The sequence below is a fragment of the Pelmatolapia mariae genome, linkage group LG9 (assembly GCF_036321145.2).
Source record: "Pelmatolapia mariae isolate MD_Pm_ZW linkage group LG9, Pm_UMD_F_2, whole genome shotgun sequence".
Classification (NCBI taxonomy): domain Eukaryota; kingdom Metazoa; phylum Chordata; class Actinopteri; order Cichliformes; family Cichlidae; genus Pelmatolapia; species Pelmatolapia mariae.
Genome location: NC_086235.1, coordinates 22,577,914 through 22,598,065, shown reverse-complemented (window position 1 = coordinate 22,598,065; position 20,152 = coordinate 22,577,914). Strand labels below are relative to the sequence as shown.

At 44.2% G+C, this 20,152-nt stretch overlaps 1 protein-coding gene across 1 annotated transcript; it reads left to right on the top strand.

Moving 5' to 3' along the window:
- The first annotated feature begins 6,058 nt into the window (after positions 1-6,058).
- On the top strand, positions 6,059-10,434 carry skida1 (SKI/DACH domain containing 1). The gene has a single exon (XM_063484092.2). The coding sequence runs from the start codon at positions 6,686-6,688 to the stop codon at positions 9,197-9,199; it is 2,514 nt and encodes an 837-aa protein (XP_063340162.1). The 5' UTR covers positions 6,059-6,685; the 3' UTR covers positions 9,200-10,434.
- Positions 10,435-20,152: the final 9,718 nt, after the last annotated feature.

Below are 20,152 nucleotides of genomic sequence, written 5' to 3'. Positions count from 1 at the left end.
ACATATAATTAAAGGTACTGTGTGATTATAACCAAGCTGCCTTATAGAATAACAACATGTGAGAGCTTTATAGTTCATCATGTGGTGATTTATGTTGAGAAAATAAAAAAAATGGTCCAACGTCTTTTTGCCAACCAATAAAAGTTGTGTATTGTCAGAGACACTCTGAAGAAATCCACGTTTTGTTTTGTTTTTCTTCACAGTTCAAATGTATCCCATGCTGCAAAGTTTATGTGATGGGCTCCTGACTGATTTAGTGTATTCTGCATGCTGGGTGGCCTAATTCAGTTACTGATGTAGTAAATGATGTAGGCTACAGAAGCACATAATGTTTTGGGCAAGAGAGCTGAAATAAACAGAAGTTTTAAACAAAATTTAAAGTCAAGATAAAACACAGAACCAGGCACAGAAGTAGAAAATAGTGTAATTGTTTTGTCTTTTGATTGTGAGGTGTCCTGTGAGATAGCTGACACTGATTTAAAAGTCAGAGGACTTCCGTGTTTTTTAGTTCTGGTTATGTTTGTATGGTGGCTGCGTTATGTTTTGGCGTCTCTTTGTTCAGAATGAGGAGCATGTAAAACATGCGGGGAGCAGGAATGACAACACGGGCGAAAAGAGCATAGGAAAAAAGCACCCCCCCCCCCCCCCCCCCCCACACACACACACACACACACGTGCACCCAGGGACCTATCGGCCATGTCTGCAATATCTTTGTGTAAATGCATTGTATAGCTGCACAAATGTTAGATGTACTTCCCTGCTTGCCTGGCAGTTATTAGTTACTGTTGTCCTGGTGATTGCATGCCTAACTCCATCTTTTCAAACTCCAAAGTTAATTATCAGAAAAAGAAAAGAAAAAAGACCCATGAGCAAAGAAACATGACGATGGTAATGAATTCTGAATTTGTTCCTAAATATTGAAGTGTGTGTGTGTGTGTGTGTGTGTGTGTGTGTGTGTGTGTGTGTGTGTGTGTGTGTAGCACTCTGGCAGGAATGTTTTCACAGACTGAGCTCATAAGCTTCAACAAATGACTACCAACAGGACTTTTATTTTGAAACAATAGCGTTCGCAAACAGATGCCTTTTTTCGAGTCAATTAACTGCGAGCGCTAACGGTGTTTACGTCAAATTGGAGATATAGGTTTGTCGCCCTTATTTTATGTATTTTTTTTTTATAAAAGCCAAGTTAACCTGTATCAACTGTTTTAAAGACAAAGCGGTGACTTAGCTGCACATGAGCCGCGTGCTCTCTGTCCCCTCAAACGTGCGCTGGATTCGAGCATCCTTGAATTCATAAATTGCGCGCAATCAGCTATCAGTCAAACTATCATTACAAAGAGCTTTAGTTAATGTTATTCACCCGTAGTGGCCTAATAAATGCATCATTAAATTTAAGTGAGCCTCATAGTCATTTAGGAAGTAATTATGGGCTATATGGCAATTTTATAGATATTTGGAATGATATTGTGTATGACAATGTGCATGTGGGGTTAAGGCAGGGCTGTCACATGTATGTTACCATCTGTATCTTTTTCCAGAGGACTCTGGAGGATCTGTTCGGGGGGGGGGGGGGGGGGGGGTAACTGGCTGTTTGTGTGAATAGTCATTAGGTATTGGGGCTGCTACTGAGTTAATATACACGACTGGGGGGAGAAAAGCGTGAATACACACCAAAAGTGACATGAACACATGCAGCACGCTTTCAGAACCATCGGTGTGTACCCCAGGTCTCCTCTATCTTGTGCGAGTAGCACAGGGGCCCAGGAAAAAAAATACAAACAGTTCCAACACGGCGGGGTGAAAGGTGAAGAGAACCCTCCCCCCACCACTGTCCGCACATACTTCAGGCTCGGATTGCATGTAAAATCACATTCTCCCTCAGTGGTGGTAGTGGTGGTGGTGTTGGGGGTGGTGGAGAGGAATTCATTGTTTTGGCATGGGGCAGTGGGTTTGTGTCATTAAAAAAAGGTCTACGCGCTTACAAGTGCCTAAGCGTCCTTGACCAAGTGTCTCCGTAAAACTCAATGCAGAGAAAGTGAGATGGAGCTGCAGGAGGCGGCGCGGTTGCTTTGATGAGTGTTATTTTTTTTAAAGCATTAGAAGAAGAAAGAGAAGAAGAAAGCCCCCCCCCCCTTTTTTTAATAGGTTTAAAAATAATATCTTATGAACAAGTTGCACAAAGTCGTCCAAGATAAGAAAACGGATTACATAAAGTGTAAATTTTTATTTTCATTAATTATATTTGGAATTGAAATCACACACACAATTAATAATAAACCAGTCACGTGAAAAGTAGAGCAAAACACAGGGATGCAGACGTCATCACGTGTGTTTATTGATTATATCTGCATAAGTGAGTAAAGTCCTTACCCATAATCGGTCCCGTTAAGGACGTCCACGATGAAGTGACAAATGCAAAATATTATTGCTTAAAACTTATTTAGTATTAACAACTGAAAAGGTTTAAAACGTCTACTTAAAAATTATCTATATTTCACTTTGGAAAAGAAATAAAAGCTACGCCATCATTGGAATCTAGATCACAATGTCGCTCACTCCCAATATGTCTTAAATATGTCCTACAGTTTACAGAGACCTATTATAACTCACCACATACAGCACAGTTACAATGGCAATGCTGAGCATGAGCCTTAACTGTGAGATTTAATCACGATCATTTCCCCACGCTTCCTCAGCACACAGAGGGGCTGCTGCATAGAAACCTTCACCGTACTTGAGAACTCTCTCCCGGCCACTCGGTCTTGCTTCCTCCCGCTGGTCCCCGGCCGACATCCAGGCGCAGTGGAGGGGGGAATAAGTGCCCTGTGGCATCTGTGCATGACAAAAGAGCCCCTGCTCTTAATTGGAAATACTCAGATTGGGGCAGATCTATACACACGCGGTAATACATTTAAATTTTTTTCATTAATTATTTGAATGTTGACTTGTTGTTAGATGTCTCCAAACTGACACTTTGGGGCGGTTAAGACATGAGGAGAAGAAAATCCACCGACAGAGGTGCTGCAAATTTATCCTGAGGCTTTACAGATGGTGTGAAAGTGCACAGTATGTACTGTTTATTGATGCAGGCTTTTATATATTTATTTAAAACTTATTATTTCTGATTATATTTAATACTCGCAGTTTAATAAATAATAACAAAATATATAATAATAATAATAATAATAATAATACACCGATATAGGTGTGTGTGTGTGTGTGTGTGTGTGTGTGTGTGTGTGTGTGTGTGTGTGTGTGTGTGTGTGTGTGTGTGTGTGTGTGTGTGTGTGTGTGTCATTTTTACATTACTACATAGATGACGTGTCTGTGACAAAACCACAACTCTTTACAAAAAAAGTGAGTAAAATCCGCGTGGTTGTTATCTGACAAACTAACACACCAGTCTCTGTGCGTAACTGCAGGATGGATTTCCGCTGCAGACCAGTCACATTCAGGGAAAAGCAACAAAACAAAGAGGATCGCTATGGAGCTTACGCGAGTTTGAATTGCTTGCGTTTTACGTGAGAACTTTTGGCTATAAGCGATTAGAGGAAGTAGAAAAAAATAACAACAAGGGTCTAGTGTGCCAAATAAAAGTAAACCCGGGTTGTCCAAAGGACAAGGCGTTCAGTGGTCAGAATGTCTGATGAATCAAGCCTCGACTATCCATTCTTTCCTGCATCTCCCTAGGCCGGCCACGGTGCACAGTGTCTCGGTGATGTGAGCTATTCCCCGGGGACCCGGAGTTCAGCGAGCCCTCTCCTATCCCCCCCCCCCCCCCACCCTCCCTTCACATCCGTGAAACTCCTCATGTTGCATGTATTAATGCTGTCATAGATAATCAGCAAGCGAGAGCGACTTTTTCTGTAAGAACACGTCAACGTGCGTATGTTGCATCTAAAGCAACCGCAAGGGTGCAGGTCAAATGACCCCCGTGCAGTGGAGCTGGACTTAAGGGAGCTAAAGAGAACGCGGGGGCTTCCAGTAAGACCCATTTTCAGTTATAGTTGCACAAAGGTATACACACATAGACGGTTGCGTTGAGTTGCTCATCAGCTCACCAGCTAATATCCACATGCAATTGGTGCATTTAATGACAGCCTTCTGTGACTTATTAAACTAAAATATAGCCGACTTTATATGTACCCCCCTCGCGCGCGCGCGCGCGCGCGCGCACACACACACACACAGAGGGCATTATATTTTTGATTATCTCCATGGCTGTATTTCGCACAGTCGGTGTAATGCTATGAAATGAAAAAGGAGCAAACATCTTTTAACACGCACGATCTTGTTCCTGAGTCCAGCAGCACTACGTTGGTGGTTACGCACCACAGTCCCGGTCCTGCACGGATATTGTGGATATGATGTTCTTAATCATTCAGATATTTAAGGATCTATAATAACAACGCCTACACATGTGACACGCCGTTTGATGTAACACACTGGTAACATCGATGCTATTCAGCGCGCAGTGACAAGCCAGCATATAAGCAAATAGGCTTAATATTTATGGAAACGAGTATGCCCAGTGCTGAGTTTGACCCCACCGCGCTGCAGCACCGGCAGCAGGAGGAACTGGTCACAAGGGACTCACGTGTTTTATAGATCACAAAGATGGAATATAACCCAGGGAGTATTGGAGAAAAAAATATGGCTCAGGGGCGAACATAATAGTCAGTCCATTCAGGCTAACTGTGGCCCGTTGCTATTTCAAACAATTAGTCCGTACTACACGGTCACATTATTTGGTAACCCGTGTGTGTGTGTGTGTGTGTGTGTGTGTGTGTGTGTGTGTGTGTGTGTGTGTGTGTGTTTGGGCGGGGGTCCCATATCTGTGGCCGTGTGCGTGGAAAAAAGGTGTGCCGCTCTCAGATCCGCGGTGTTTTGTGTAGTTCTGCGCGTGCGTGCGCGTTCATTCTAATAAATTCTAATGTCGTTCGAGTGTGTGCGCGTATTTGCGTTTTTGACGTGCGTAAAGACAAACTGTGTATACTGTGCATTTTACAAGAAATACAAAGAAATCTCTAGAAACAAAAGGTGTTCGTCTTTTAATGAATAATCTCACAAAAGTCAGGGTGCACGCCCTCCCCCTCAGATAAGCTACTTGTTGATGGAAACATAATCAAAGCACATATTCGTGACGCAACAGCCTATTGCGTATTTTCCGTGCAATTTATAGAATGATATATTTCATAAGTGCTTCTATGTGCCTTGTTGAAAAACTAATTAAAATGGATCCGGTTTTTGAAGAGTTATTATCAGTGTTAATATTACAAAACAAGGATTCTTATTTATGCAAAAAATCATGTTGGAAAAGCAGCCCCGTACAGGCACTGTGATCACGCTCAAAAATCACGGTTCACATTTAAACACGGTACAATTTCACAGGAATTGCGTGACTCCGCAAAATTCACACACACGCAGCTTAGACGGTTTAAATGGCTTCTGAAACGCTGGGAACGCCGGTTCATTTATTACGGTATCACCAGGCGGATGGACGCGAGCCTATGTGGTCTCAGCTGATAAGTAGGTCAGTCTATAGAAGGCCTACAACCTTGGGGAAGAAAAATCAGGAGAAAAGGCTCGAGCACGCTAAAGCAGTTAAGTTTGATGTTTACTGGTCAGGGGGAAAAGCAGTGAGGGGAAAAAAAGAGGCAAATTTCTTTGTTTAAGCAGCACGTCCGTAACGCACATCAGCCAGACTAAAATAGCACGTGCTGACTGGAGTCATTTTTACCAACATGCAATCGATTGCATGCCACGGTTACATACATTCTGAGGACGACCGCGGGGGGAATTAGCACGATACATCCCGTCCTGTCATGACTATTTTCCGGCTCGGACTACTTACACCGGCTCTACACAAACTCTGCACTGGGTTGGATTTTCTGCAGCTCTTTATTTAGCTATCGAGGAAAAAATGTCACAACAGCATTATTTACTCAGACGGCGGAGACTGTGGGCACAGTTGTAAACTATTGTAATGGCAGGGTGCTGGAGGGGTAGGTGGGCGGGTGGGTGGGGATGGAATATCCATTTTTATTGCATCACCTGTCAGCGGCGTCCAATGGGCGTCGACTCCAGGGGCATTAATTGATGAAGGTGTCTCCAGACAGGCCCACCTCCCCTCTCTCTCTCTCTCTGTCATTTTATTTGTGGCTCAACCAGCATCCAGAATAGCAGCTGCATTTTAGCTCTTTCTGTTTCTCTCTGGATCTGATTCTCTCTCTCTCTCATTCTGCTTCCCCCCACCCTCACAACACCCTCTCTCCCTCCCTTTCTGTCGCTCTCTCTCCCTCCCTCTCTCTCTCTCTTCTAGCTATTTTATCCCTCTGGCTGAGGCAGTGGTGTACACCTACCCCTCGTCCTGCTGCCGACCAGAGGGGAGTGGAGTCGGCAGAGGCAGGTAGCAGCCCCGGCTTGGTGGACGCATCCGTCGCATTCCTCCACCACCATGCCGGACCCGGGGCAAGAAGCAAGGAGTGGATGCTGTCGGCTCATTCAATCTATTAGACAGGGGCAGCTCCATTTAACTCCGCATGTCAAAGTTTGCATTTTCATTACGCAGCAGTGTGTCTTGATTATAGGTGTGAGCAGGATGCCTTGAGCTCGCTAACCAATGCCACAGTATACTGAGGCTGACTACATGGAGTAATAGATTCTAGTGGATACACACAAATCATGGGAGACCTGGAGTGTGGCTTTGAGGAAATGCAAGGAGTGCGACTGGGATACCTGCTCATCCAAGGCAAGCAAATGTTTGCTTTGTCCCAGGTCTTCACCGACCTGCTGAAGAACATCCCTCGGACCACGGTGCACAAGCGCATGGACTACCTGAAAGTGAAGAAGCACCAGTGCGACCTGGAGGAGCTGCGGAAGCTCAAAGCAATAAACTCTATAGCTTTCCACGCCGCCAAATGCACTCTCATATCGCGGGAGGACGTGGAGGCTCTGTATTTCTCCTGCAAGACAGAGCGGGTGTTGAAGTCCAACAAAAGGAAAGCGAAAGCGGCGTGCTCCCCCGGGGATGAGGACGAGTCCTCGGGGTTCCTCCGTGCTGACGGCGAGCTGTGGAGGGAAAAAGTTTGGTTTAGTTTGCAGCACGGCGTCCCGGAGACTCTCACACTCCACGGCAAAGCGGGCAGGAAGAGGGAGCTGACTCCTTGCCTTACCGACTCCAAACTACCTCAGTTTTATCACAAAACGCACGGGCGGGATTGCCGTTCGGCGACCAAGTCCAGTTACAAACACTTTAAAAACTATGAAACAGCGAAAATAACAGGGAACCGTGTCACTTTGAGCCAAAGGCACTCGTTTTTCCGGAGCGCGGTGAGCCGGCAGCCGGTGGTGCTTCAGTCCGCCATAGCTGCTCAGTCCAGGCTCTCTCGCTCAGCCGGCGACCTACTTCACAAAAGGAAGAGGAGGCGCGAGGGGGGCGGCGGGAGGGACAGCGCGAAGCACTCGTGGAGCAGAAGCAGGCACGCGCACCACCACGCACCGCCGGTGCTGCTCGTGCAACCCAAATCGTCTGGAAGTCACGGGACTTCTTTCGGTGCTTTTCACCTCGGTCCAGATTTTTATCTCGACCCCCGACCCCACCACCATCACCACCACCAACATCATCATCATCATCACCACCACCACCACGAACCAACTTTCCCGGAGAGTTACAGCAGCGACACCGAGTCCAGCACCTACTCGGACCGGGCTTACCCCGACTGGGACTTCGGCTCTGGCTTTTCCACCAGCAGCAACTCCGCCAGTTCGGAAGAAGAAGAGGACGGCGAGGAAGAAGATGACACTCAGTCGGAGAGTTCAGAGGTCAGCTCAGAGGAGGAGGAGGAGGAAGAGAGCTCCTCTCAGTCCGACTCCAGCTCAGTTTCGAGCCGTGTTTCGGTTCAGAGCATCCGATTCAGACGGGCGCGGGTCGGATCGCTTGCCAAAAGTCTCAACACCAGCAAAGCACCTTTGGTCCTGCAGCCTACGTTTCACTACAACAACCCAGTGCAGCACGAAAAAGAGCACAAGACCCTCGGACATGTTGCTGCTTCGCAATCACGGGACAGGAGACAGGACAAACTTCAGAAATGTGAATTCACATGCAGAGAGACAGAGCAGGACTCGGGACCCTCGCAGCCCCAAAACTTTAACTCAGCTTCTGTGGGGGAGAGCTTTTTCAGCGAGTCTAAAAGGGAAAATCCGAACCAGGCCGACACTGTGGAGGAGCTCATCACATATTCACCGGGACCCAACCGGAATAAGGCCTCTCACCCTTCACGCAGGACACAGGGGCATCCCATCAAATGCCCCCCGGGACTGAGGGCTCAGTATGACCACAACAAAGAAGCCAAGCAGACCCAGAAATGTGTCGACAGGAGGGATGCGAAAGCGATCGCCAGCCCAAGTCTGCCCACTCCACTGAAAAAAATAAAGACCGAGTCGGATGAGTCCTCTGTGACCGCAACCTCCTCTTCGGACAGGACAGCCAGGACGCCGCCGTTCAGTCTCCACAATGTGAAAGTTAAAGTGGAGGATAGCTGTGATGAGTATGAATACCAGAGCCAGGCCACTGTAGCTAAATGCAAAGGAGATAAAACGGAGAGCAGCAATGGCCACTATCCCAGCGGAGCCATAAAACAAGGAGATTTTTCCAACAGTGGGATTAAAGCCACAGAGAAGAGCCCCGATGTGGCCCTCAGGTCCCCCTGTGGTCCTCAGGAATGCAGAAGTAGTCAAGACGCCCCGTGTATCGAGGAGGGGGAACACAGGCACAAAAACTGCAGGGCTCCGGTGCAGGGGTATAAGAAACCCAGAGTTTCCAGGACGCAAACAAAACAAAACCTATCCAGGGTCCACAAGGCTGCCTCTTCTTCGTCGTCCTCCTCCTCTTCTTCTTATTCTTCTTGTTCTCGTCCCGTGGGGCGCGAGGAGGCATACACGGAGGATTTACCGAGCAGACGCAAACGCAGCAACGTGAACACTGTAGCATCGCCTGCAAAAATGCCTTTCAGCCTAATGGCAAATTTCCCATCCCCGCCGTCGCTGATTGTTGGCAGCGACGGGGATTTGTGCCCCGCTTACTCCCTGAACTCGCTGAGGGGCCCCGGGCCTCCCCCTCCGTCCCACCCCGTGTGGAGGTGGCAGCCAGGCGGCCAGATTCTCCCTCCCCCACACGTTCACAGAACTAGGAAATAGACAGCGGAGCTGTTTTTTTAAAGCAAAAAAGCCCTGAAAAAGCCCTCACCATTTCAAACCCAAACGTAGCCCGAGCCTTAACCTGTGCGCACCGAAATGCTCGCAACTTTATCGGTGTTGTTTCTTTTCTGTCCCCCTTTTTCTCTCCTGAGAATGGATTTACATTCCGCTTTGTTTTCAAGCTCGATCGAGGAAAACCCACAAGATTCCCCCCTTTTTGGAGCCTCTGAAAACGCCCACAGGACTGTGAGACACCGCTCGTGGATATAAGATTAAAAAAAAAAACTTGTGTTAAAATAAGCTATCCTAAGCAATATCTATTTTCAATGGTGTGTGTGTGTGTGTGTGTGTGTGTGTGTGTGTGTGTGTGTGTGTGTGTGTGTGTGTGTGAACTCGAATGTTTCTTGTTCGCTTTTCTAATTTGCTCGACCTGTTGGATTGTATGGTGCCGGGTTTCAGTGGTTTGTGCTTTGTCTGAAAGAAGGAAGGGGGGTAAAAAAAATCACAGCATTCCTTGGGACGAGGCTACTTTAAAAAAGAAAAAAACTTGCTAGGATTGAGGAGTAAACTTGACTGAGCAAATCATAAAATAATAATAATTATAATAATATAAAAATCAGGGTTTCCCATTCTGTGCCACTTGGTATATTTTATATATATCAGCGCTGTCTTTCCTCTGGCGTGCTAACCAGCCTGGCCACAAACATCCATGTGCCCAAATATTCAGTTTCAGACATGTATACAAGAAAAGCTCAGTTAATGTCTGGTCATATGCTCACGGTTAAGCCTTTATTAGATTTGACATAAATTTATTCTCGGTGGTTGTGGGATTTCTTTTATTATTATTATTATTATTGTTGTTGTTGGTGTTATTATTTAAAATGATTATTTTTCTAAGGGTGGTTGTATTCTGGTTTTCAGTCATGTTTTTATTTCTGCGGACTATTTCCTGGTTTGCAATGTGGACTGCACATACGCAGGCCCAAACACAACACGGGCCTTGTATACAGACAATCAAAAAAAAAAAGAAAGAAAAAAAATTATGAATGAATAAGGCTCCTTTATGAGGTCTCACGACAGACTCGACAGATTTGTGTCCCTCTAGGTCCACATGGCCTCGGCTTCCTCTGGACGCAATAAGAAGTTGTGCCGGGGAGAGTGTGCGCGCGTGGTGAACATGTAAATAATTCAAGAAAATATAAAATGCAGACAAAATGGGATGTGATTTAGTGATAATGGGAGGGAGGGGGAGTGGAGGGGGAAGCACCAAGAAAGAAAAGAAAAACGAAAAAAAGAATCTACGTGAAAACACCTTCTAGCCACTAATAAGAAACAATGCGACCAAGCACATGAGAGGGGCTTAAATGCATTGCATTTTCAATGTGTTTAGGTTGTTTTTCAGCTTTAGGGATTTCTAACAAACATGAAATTACGCGCGAGAGCTGTTGATGCAGAAAGGGAAAGCCCCCACCGCCGGAAGATTGACTGTTTGATTTGGGGTTAAATATTTTAATATTTACAATTCAGCCATGTGCGGCTGAACCATCCAAATGCTGGTTTTCTCATCCCTCATTCTCAGTCTCGTTGTTCTTAAAGATGAAAGAAAAACACAGTTCTTTACTATCATTGGCTGCCTTCCTTATAAGGAAGGCAGAAATGCAATCAGGTTCTCTTAAATCTCGCTTCCTTTTTATTTCCTAAACGCATCATCATCATCATCATCATCTCACCGTTCTGAATGTAGCCTCTTTTTTTTAAAATATGGCCGCTCTCGGCGTAGTAGCAGGCTATCCCAGACCTGTTTAATGTAGCCCCCACCCATAGCAGTACCAACTCCGACTCGAGCTTACACGCCTTTAAATCAAGTGGTCGGAGTAGCACCTACACGTATAGGCATTTTAAGTGAATGTGTGGATGTTTTTAATGGCAGTTGCAGGACGCGCTCTGCTAATTGGTGTGCTTTTCTGTCCACGACAAAGAGAGGCCCCAGCTTATAGGGTGAGCCAGATCACAACAAACCCAAAGCCCCGTGAATGATGTCAGCCTCCTCCACAAGCACAGCAAAGGGCGCATTCATTCAGAGGATTGTAGAAACTATGTAATACGTGATTGTATAGAGAGAGAGAGGGAAAAAAGAGAAGAAAAAATGTACAAAAAGTGCGTTTCACTCTGCCTGCACCATTGTGGATACATGTGGTAGATGTTTAGCCATGTGATTAAAGCGCCACTCTGACTGAACTCACCGTGAGCCTTATGTCTGAGGCTGGGAGAGACAATTCAGACTTGAACTCATATCCTCCACAAGCTTGTAAAAAAAAAACTGAAAAGAAAAATGGCTAGTTTAGAAGCTACACGACACGAGCTCGTGTTTGTGCAGGCTAGCAGTAAAAACGGAGGGGGTTGCGATGGGTTTGGAGTGTAGTGGTGGTGTTGGTGTCGATGTTGGAGGAGGGGGGTGTAGCTGTGTTGCAAGAGTGAAGCTTTCAACCTTTAATCCGCATGTCAAAAGCAAAGGTTGCACGGCATAGGAGGAAGAGGAATCGCCTGCGCCGTGGAGTTGCGCTGGCTTTAGGCCCCCCTCTCCTGACGCACCAGCCTATTCTCACAGTGCTGAGGGGGGACGGAGGTGGTTAGAATGGCCTGTTGGGAGGGCCTTTCCACCGTTAAGACAAACAGCTCTCTGACAGTGACGCTATCAATGTAAACAATTGCATCGCACAGCAACTACAGGCTTCATGCTCTCTCCCTCCATACGCCTCCTGTTACCCACTTCCCTGCCCTCCATTCATTTACTTTTTGATTTTTACTTTTACATTTTTTTTCTTTGGATACAATACTTGAGGTCAGGTTTTTTGACACGGAATTTGAAGTCACTGGTTGTTTATATGAAACTGAATATTTATTTTTGTGAATTTTATGGGGTTTCCTGTATATTGATTGATTTTTTTCCTTCTTCTTGTGAATATACATGAGAAAACTGCACTCGAAATAGAAACTTGAACGGTGGATTTCTGAAGCACTTTCCCTTTCTTCTTTTTTAAATGATAAAGCATTCATTAAACGGGACTGAGTGTAATTGTCGGGCTCCTTCTCCTTCTTTTGAGATGGGTAATCGTTTTTTGTTTTGGTGTGTGTGTGTGTGTGTGTGTGTGTGTGTGTGTGTGTGTGTGTGTGTGTGTGTGTGTGTGTGTGTGATGAGAGAGTTCTAAATGCAATTAAAGCATGGTATTTACAATACACAAAGATTGCCACTTATTTTATATATGTAAAGCAGCTCCTTTTCACCTTTAATATTTCTTTACGTGACCTTGTAATAAAATATCCACAGCTTCTTAGTGTATTCTAAATTGCTCATCCAAGTCTCCCATTAGTTAAAAATAAATAAATAAATAGATAAAAAAGACAGATAGATGGGTATTCCTTGGGCAAGACTTTAAGATTAGAAGGGAATTGACCCCAAATAGATCTACAGTGTCGCTATCTTCATAATGTGGGCATCGTAACAATAGTACTGGCGATGGCTAAGGGCAAATCTCCTTCAAAGAAGGCCACATGTTGTGCCGTCAGTTTGGTTAAGCTCTTACAGTAGTAAGGGATTCCCTTTCCGGTGGATTTTAGGATGTGGGACGGGAGAAGTGGTAGGCCTCCGGTGTCTGCAATAACAACAAGAGGCAAACCGCAGACATTTACGCATGCAGCATTTCCAACCACTGCGCGTGAGGTGAGGCGGTTCACGGAGGAGAGAGGAAAAAACTTGAGTAATCTGACCTGAATAACACCAACAAACACTAGACACACACACACACACACACACACACACACACACACACACACACACATATATATATATATATATATATATATATATATATATATATATATATATATATATATATATATATATATATATATATATATATATATAAGAGCTTTGCCGTAGTTTACATGCATCAGTAGTTTGCAGTAGCATTAATTTCCTGTGAGCGCAGATACTCTACATTTCTTACAACGTGAGTCGTGAGTCCTGGGTGTGATAGAATAACTGGGGGAAAAACCAATAAAACAACTAACAATTTAACACCATGCTGTTACCAAAGGGAGAAAATAGAAAACCTACTAAAACTCCGAGTCTCCAACTTTTAAGTGCAGTGTGACGTATTTGACGCGATGTTTGCCTGAGTAATGGCACTCAGCGATATAATGCCCTGGCCAAAGTCCCAAGGAAGTTAGGGGGAACCGGGGCTAGCAGGTTTTCTGGCCCGGCCAGTTGGGCTTCTGCCGCCAGAGCCCGGAGGGGCGATACTAGGAGTAGAGAAAGGCCATTATGCTGTTGCTGCTGCTGCTGCTGGCATTTCAGGGTTAAATTCCTGCGCGGATTGGGAACCACTAGACTGTAACTTCTATAGAATAACAATAGAAACCATACATGAAAAGAACAAAACCAGCCTCAATACAATAAGTGTTTCCTTTAGAGGGGAAAAAAGGAAGAAGGAAAAGAAAACAAGTGTTTCCCCAAAGCTGGATTATTACACTCCAAATTATATTTGTCTTTGGCTTCTTGTTCGGGAAACGAAGTTATGGGTAGTGCTGACAGAAACATGGCGCGTTGTAGGGTCAGCACTTTGCATTGATCTTTGAGACAATTAAATACATGGTCCCGATAAAAGCTGTCAGGAGGTTTTTATGTGGAATCTCTCAACTGTAAAACATTTGCCTGCCACTCCTCTCGTTGCACGAGGTCGCTCAAGAATGGCAAAATGTGTAGATGTGAAATATTAATAAGGAAAAACAGTCGGTTTGAAGTTTAGAAGTTTGGTGGCAACTTGGAGAAAATGGGGAAATAAGTGTTTGTTGTAGGATTGCAGTTCACAGATGATTTCTGAGCAGCTCTCTCTCTCTCTCTCTCAGTCTCTCTCTCTCACCCTCTCTCGCTCTCTGTGTGTGAATGAATCTGTGACATGTGTTTTGTGTGAAAGCGGGAGAGTCTCAGGGAGCAAAGGAGTCCTCGGAAAAGGCTCTGCAGGATAGAACCGCTTCAAACTTCGGTGAAAGCAAGACACTGCAAGCGCACTCTTTGCTCCCCTGGAAATGCACCGTGCACCGGAGAACTGCTGGTGCTGCCGGTGCACGCGCACGGCGATGACCTGCTGCCACGGATAACGGTGAAACGGTTAATGCAAAAAAAGTAAACATCGTTAACTCCAGCAGTGGAAAAACCTGAAGATTAAAAAATAACAAAAAACTTTTAATAAAATGACAAAAGTTGTTCTTCTGTTTTTTTGGAAAGGAAATGGATGATAAACACTTTTCATTTGATGCTTACACAGTGATGCAGTAGATCCGTATATCACACGGAGTCTAAACACACACTGCAAGACACTGAACAGCGTCATCGTTTAGATTATCATAGCAGTACAGTCTGCGCTCTGCTTTGGGCTTCTGATAACACTGAAGGCTTTACAGTGTGTGTGTGTGTGTGTGTGTGTGTGTGTGTGTGTGTGTGTGCGTGCGTGCGTGCGTGCGTGTGTGCGTGCGTGTGTATTCTCTTAAACCACACTGTTACGCTAACGGCGTGCAGTATAGAGGCAGTGAATGCAATAATCAGAGCCAACAGGAAGAAATTATTATTCTCATTAATATTCAGGTCTGTGATGTCACAATAAATGCTCCATTGGTTAACTGTGGTGAAGCACCACGTGTTACTACTACGGACTCCCCGCGTGAGTTTCTACTTTATGGGTAAAAACCAAGTTTCTCCGTCTAAAAAGTCGTGCTTTGAGATGGCTTCCCCGCATGATCACCACAGCTTTTTTCTTTATTTTGATTTGTAAAAGTCAGATACAAGCAACTGCTTGTATCTGTAGCAACTGTGAAATAGGATGCTGACCAAAGAAAGCCTTATGTTCCAGGATTTCTTGAAATCCCTACTTGCATATATGCTTAGATATTCCTATTTAGATATATAACTATATACAACTGTATCACCTCAGCAAATCACCGACACTCTTTCTGTTTACCACTCTTGGTAATTCCCCCCCCCCCCTTTTTTTTTAGCGACTGCTTAATTATTAGTATGGCTAGAAATTAAAACTCCCACAAACTAAAATCAATTAGTACAAAGGTCAGAGGTTCTTACATTATTAATACTAAAAAAATAAATAAAAAAAACAAAACAAAAGAAAAAACACTTCATCAGCTTTTCGTGTTCAGACAGCTGAACTCTGTGTGTGTGTGTGTGTGTGTGTGTGTGTGTGTGTGTGTGTGTGTGTGTGTGTGTGTGTGTGTGTGTGTGTGTGTGCCTTCTGCATGATATTCCCCTTCATTAACATCTCCCCCATTCCTTTCAATTGAACCGCGATCGTGTCTTAACACGAAGGAGGAAACAGCGCTGCCTCTCCCGGGGGTTTACCTGGGATCCCACTGCACAGACCCGGGGTCAGAGAAGAAGACAGCGGCCTGTGTGGGGAACAGATGGGAAGTAAATTGCTGCAACTTTATATTATTATTATTATTATTATTATTATTATTATTATTAAATAATCTCCTTATATAGCCGTGTAAATGAAATTTAAATGCTCCTGGCTTAATGACCGAGCCTGAAGCGCTGGAAGCACGTTTAGAAAAGACACAGGGAGTCCAAAGAGCTGGAGTCTGGTGGATTTCCCTGGCCAGGGGGACTGGTGGGTGGGTGGGTGAGGGAGAGGAGGTCGGGGAAAAGCAGCGCCAGAGGGCTTCTGCTCCGTCATGGAGCTCAACTCCATTTGTAAGGGCTTTTCTGGGGACAGGAGAGACAGAGTCAGCCCAGTGCTGAACTTTTAACGCACAATCCAATCAGTTATCAACGAGGCCGGTTCAATGACGTGCGCTGACCTCGAGTCACAGCTATGAGCCAAGATGGGGACCGAGAGCGTTAGGAAGTCTGATCAGAAACAGTCCTGCTTACACCATATTCTTAATGTTAGTTTTTTTAATGAATAATTCATTAAGGTTTAACTGGCGGATCATTCACAAAACTACACGAAGAATTTAAAGTGTCTTTTCTTCTTCTGATTTCTGTGGAGACAATTTTGGTCGTGAAAAATATGCAAAAATTTGGTTTACGGCCACACATTAAAAGGAAATTAAAAAAAGAAAAAGATAAAACTCCAGCCAGTGTGACAGAAATTCTTGCTTTTCGTTGAAAATAACAATGAAGTTGCCCCTCAGCTAAAAAGGATATCAGGTATACGAACAAATCACCACATTCAAGGTCTGAAAGTTGAATTCCAGTTGCTCATTGTCAAAACTTGCCTAATCCCATTACATGAATGACTGAACACGTGCCATGTTGGAGCATGTTTAGGGTATTATTATTATTTATTTTTTTATTAATATCATTATTAGTAGTAGTATTTTGCCATGAAACCATGCTCCTGCACAAAATGGATTTAAAGCCCCAGATCAGCTGATTAAAATGTTCCACGCTCTGAAAGCTAATATCTGGACACTGCCCCCTCTATAACACGACGGGTCAGCTGAGAACATTGCACACTATAGAAGGATTTGAACACGGCCACATGCAGCAGTGACCTTTGACCTTTCCCTCCCTCTCCCCTTCATACCAGCGAGTTGGGAACCCGACAGGCTGGATAAAAGCCACCAACACAAACAAACACACGCACTTTAATATGCCCACAACACTGATGGGAAAAGAAAAGAAAAAAGTCTACCAGTGGCCTGCATGCATTCAGGCCGCAGCTTGTTGACTATTGATTATTAGTACGTCAGTGTCATTTCTCCCTGCCTGAGTCGACAGATATCATCGCCAATAGGAGCCTATTTGTCAAACATGAGACAGATGAAGAGCCCGGGCTTTTCTTCAGTGCTGCAGGGCGCGGAGGAGGCAGAGGACATAACGTGTCAAAAGCAGATTTGACTGGATGAGTTTCCTTTCTTCTCCCAGTCAGGTGATTTTTTCTGAATTGGGTGGTTGAGAAATATAATAGGATGTTTTTTGGGGAGGTGTGGGAGGCAGTGTGGGCTTTTGTCAGGTAAGGTTTCAAGATTCCCCCCCCTCCAGTTCTTTATATCGAATGAGTATGTGAGACAACATTGAAAGAAAGAGAGATTCAGTTAGGAATCATTTCTGTGGTTAGTAAGGAGCTTTTCCAAATGTAAAAACCAAACTGAGCGGACATATATGTAGTCATTGTATTTTGTATTGCTTATTAATACATGCTGTTTGATTATGTTCATTATGACAAACAGAGACTCTAACTGAACTGCCTTTTCTTCTTTTAGCTTTCGTGACTCTGCCAAGATTTTAATAATTGCTACTGCGCTTTCTTTAATTCCCCCACAGCACATAATACATTAATAAACAAAATATCAACTTGTTTCTGTTTTCTTTTTGTTGCTTTTATTTTATTTTTTATTTTTTATTTTTTGTAAATCCTACCAAAGCTAATTTCCTGAATGTTGCTTCTGTATTCTCAAACACACGAGGATCGCTCCTGGTAATCCAGCTTTGATAAGATCTGTGCCTTACACTGGATCCTCGCTTATGATTTGGCCCGACTGAGGCTTGTTTGCACAACGTAATGTGAGCCTGGGGAGATCTTTCCTCACTGGACCCACAGCGCGCGTCAAATAGCTTTTTAATACGCTTGTTTAACTTATAACTTTAAACATATGTGCTTCAAAAAGAGGAAACAAGTATTAAATATGAAGGCTCTGGCTTTAATACATCACTGAGATCTAAAATAAACCAGGGCTCTGGTTTCCTGTTGCTTAACTGCCTAACTCGTTTCTGTTTGTGTCACCATTTATTTATTTTTTTAATGTTTGCTTGTTGGTTACTTTCCTGCAGGCACCTGTTCACTCTCACATGTTTGTTCCCAGCACTGCCAGGACGGTATATGCCACGTTTGAACTGTGGACGTGTTTAAAGTGCCTTTAAACAAGCTGTGCCCGCAAAGACAAGAATCAAATAGTGTTCTGTTTTTCGAATCGCCAGATGAACAGATGTGGGCAGAGAGAGAGAAAAAAATACAGAAAAAATAAAGAAAAAACATCAGCTGATCGGGAAGAGACGGAGGTCCAGTATCTCGTTCATTCATTAATCATCACCAAAACAATCACATGTATTGATATGATGACGTTGGACTTCATTAGATCTTATGAATAAAGTCAGTGTATACAAAACGCTTAATCATGAATGAACCATCCAATTTACGCCACTGTGTTAGCCTGTAGAAAAGAGGTCAACAAGCGGAGTTAAAAAAAATTCTGTGAAGTAAAAATACACCACAGTGCTACAGGGGTCATGAATTTCCTCACGTTTTTGTGTGTTTCTTGATATTTGTCTATTTATTATTTTTGGTTGATGAGCGAGTCTCTTTACCTCTTGCGCAAAATCATTGCCTTCATCGCCTGATCTGCTCACCTTGGCATGTTTTCACCGACAACATGTCACAGGCCTGACATCATAAATAAATAAGGATCAAATTATCATCTTTCCTCCTCTTTTTTTCCTTTGAATCTCTGTCATTTTCTGTGTGTATGTGAGCCACTGTGGCTAACATTTAGAAATATTTCACTCAAGCAAACATGGCGAAGTGGGGAGCACTGTGGCCACACCTGAGCCCCCTTCAACCTACAACAGGCTGGCTCACAAACTGCTTACTTTAATGAATGATCTGTGGTCTGGTTTCCATTTCAGGAAAATATACTGGCGGGGGGAAATCCTTGACTCATTCAGGGCAGCTTTCTCAAACTTAAATCGATTAAAAAAGAAAAGGAAAAGAAAAAAAGCACAGTTATTGTATCTGCTATAACAAAAGTCACTGGAGTCTGTTGAGTGCAGGCCTTTTTGAATCTTTAAGATTTATAAACTAGAATATTTAATGCAATTTGATGAAAGTCTAGCCAAATTATGGGCTGTCCAGGGTTAATATTCCTCTCTAAAACGAGAAATAAAATGGCTACAAAAAAGGAAGCGCAAAGAACCAGGCAACCACTGTCAGGTCTATATTTGGGAGAACTAAGCAGGAAACATCTTTCAGAGCTAGAAGCAGTGTTTCGACTGTCACCTGTCACCACACGATAACGTAATACTATTTTTTATGAGCTTTGAACACCCGGAAAGAAAGTCTGACATTATCATGGGGTGATCTGCTCTGTTATGCAGTTCATTGCGCACTGCCTTCAAATGAATGCGCTCAGTTGTGCGCAAATTTAAAAGAAAAAGAAAAAAGAAAAAAGTGACTGAGTTGTCATCCCTCCTCCGCACCCCTAACCCAACATCACTGAGACACAATCTATTTTCATCATCGCTCCACCTCGAGAGGCTCCAGTCTCCCGGAGTCAGCCGTGCTGTTTTCTCCGCTCCGTGTCCTCCTCGGTGGGGGCTCAAAGCTGCAGCCGCTTACATAACGCTTCGCCAGTTCAGGGGAACTCTCCGTTACACGGCCGGTCCTCGAGAATATTTCGTTTTCTGATCAAGTGTTAAATGTTTCGCAGGGAAAGGAAGGCACGTGAATAACGAATGAAAAAAGGGGGGCGGGAGGGTTCCCGATTCGCGCGGGTTTACAGCGGGGTATTACGCAGCGTCGCCGCCACTGATTTTTAGGGTTTGGTTTGAAAAATAGGTCTCAGTGTGTGATCAGTGGGGACTCTTGGGTCTTCAGAGGTGCACGAGGAGGAGGAGGGGAGGTGGCCAAAGCATAAAGCATGTAACACGTTTTCGTTGCAGCTTAATTAATTCACGTGAATCAACCCCACTTCGATTTGAAGATCCCAAATTAAGCTTCACCCGCACAGCTGCTTTACTATCACACACAGCTCACTCATTAATATAAAGTACCACAGGTTGGGTTTTGTTTTGTTTTGTTGTTTTTTGGGGGGTGGAATAAGATAAGCCAAAATTAGTTCTGGTTTCTAGGGTTCCACGTGCATGCCTCCGTGATGTGTTAA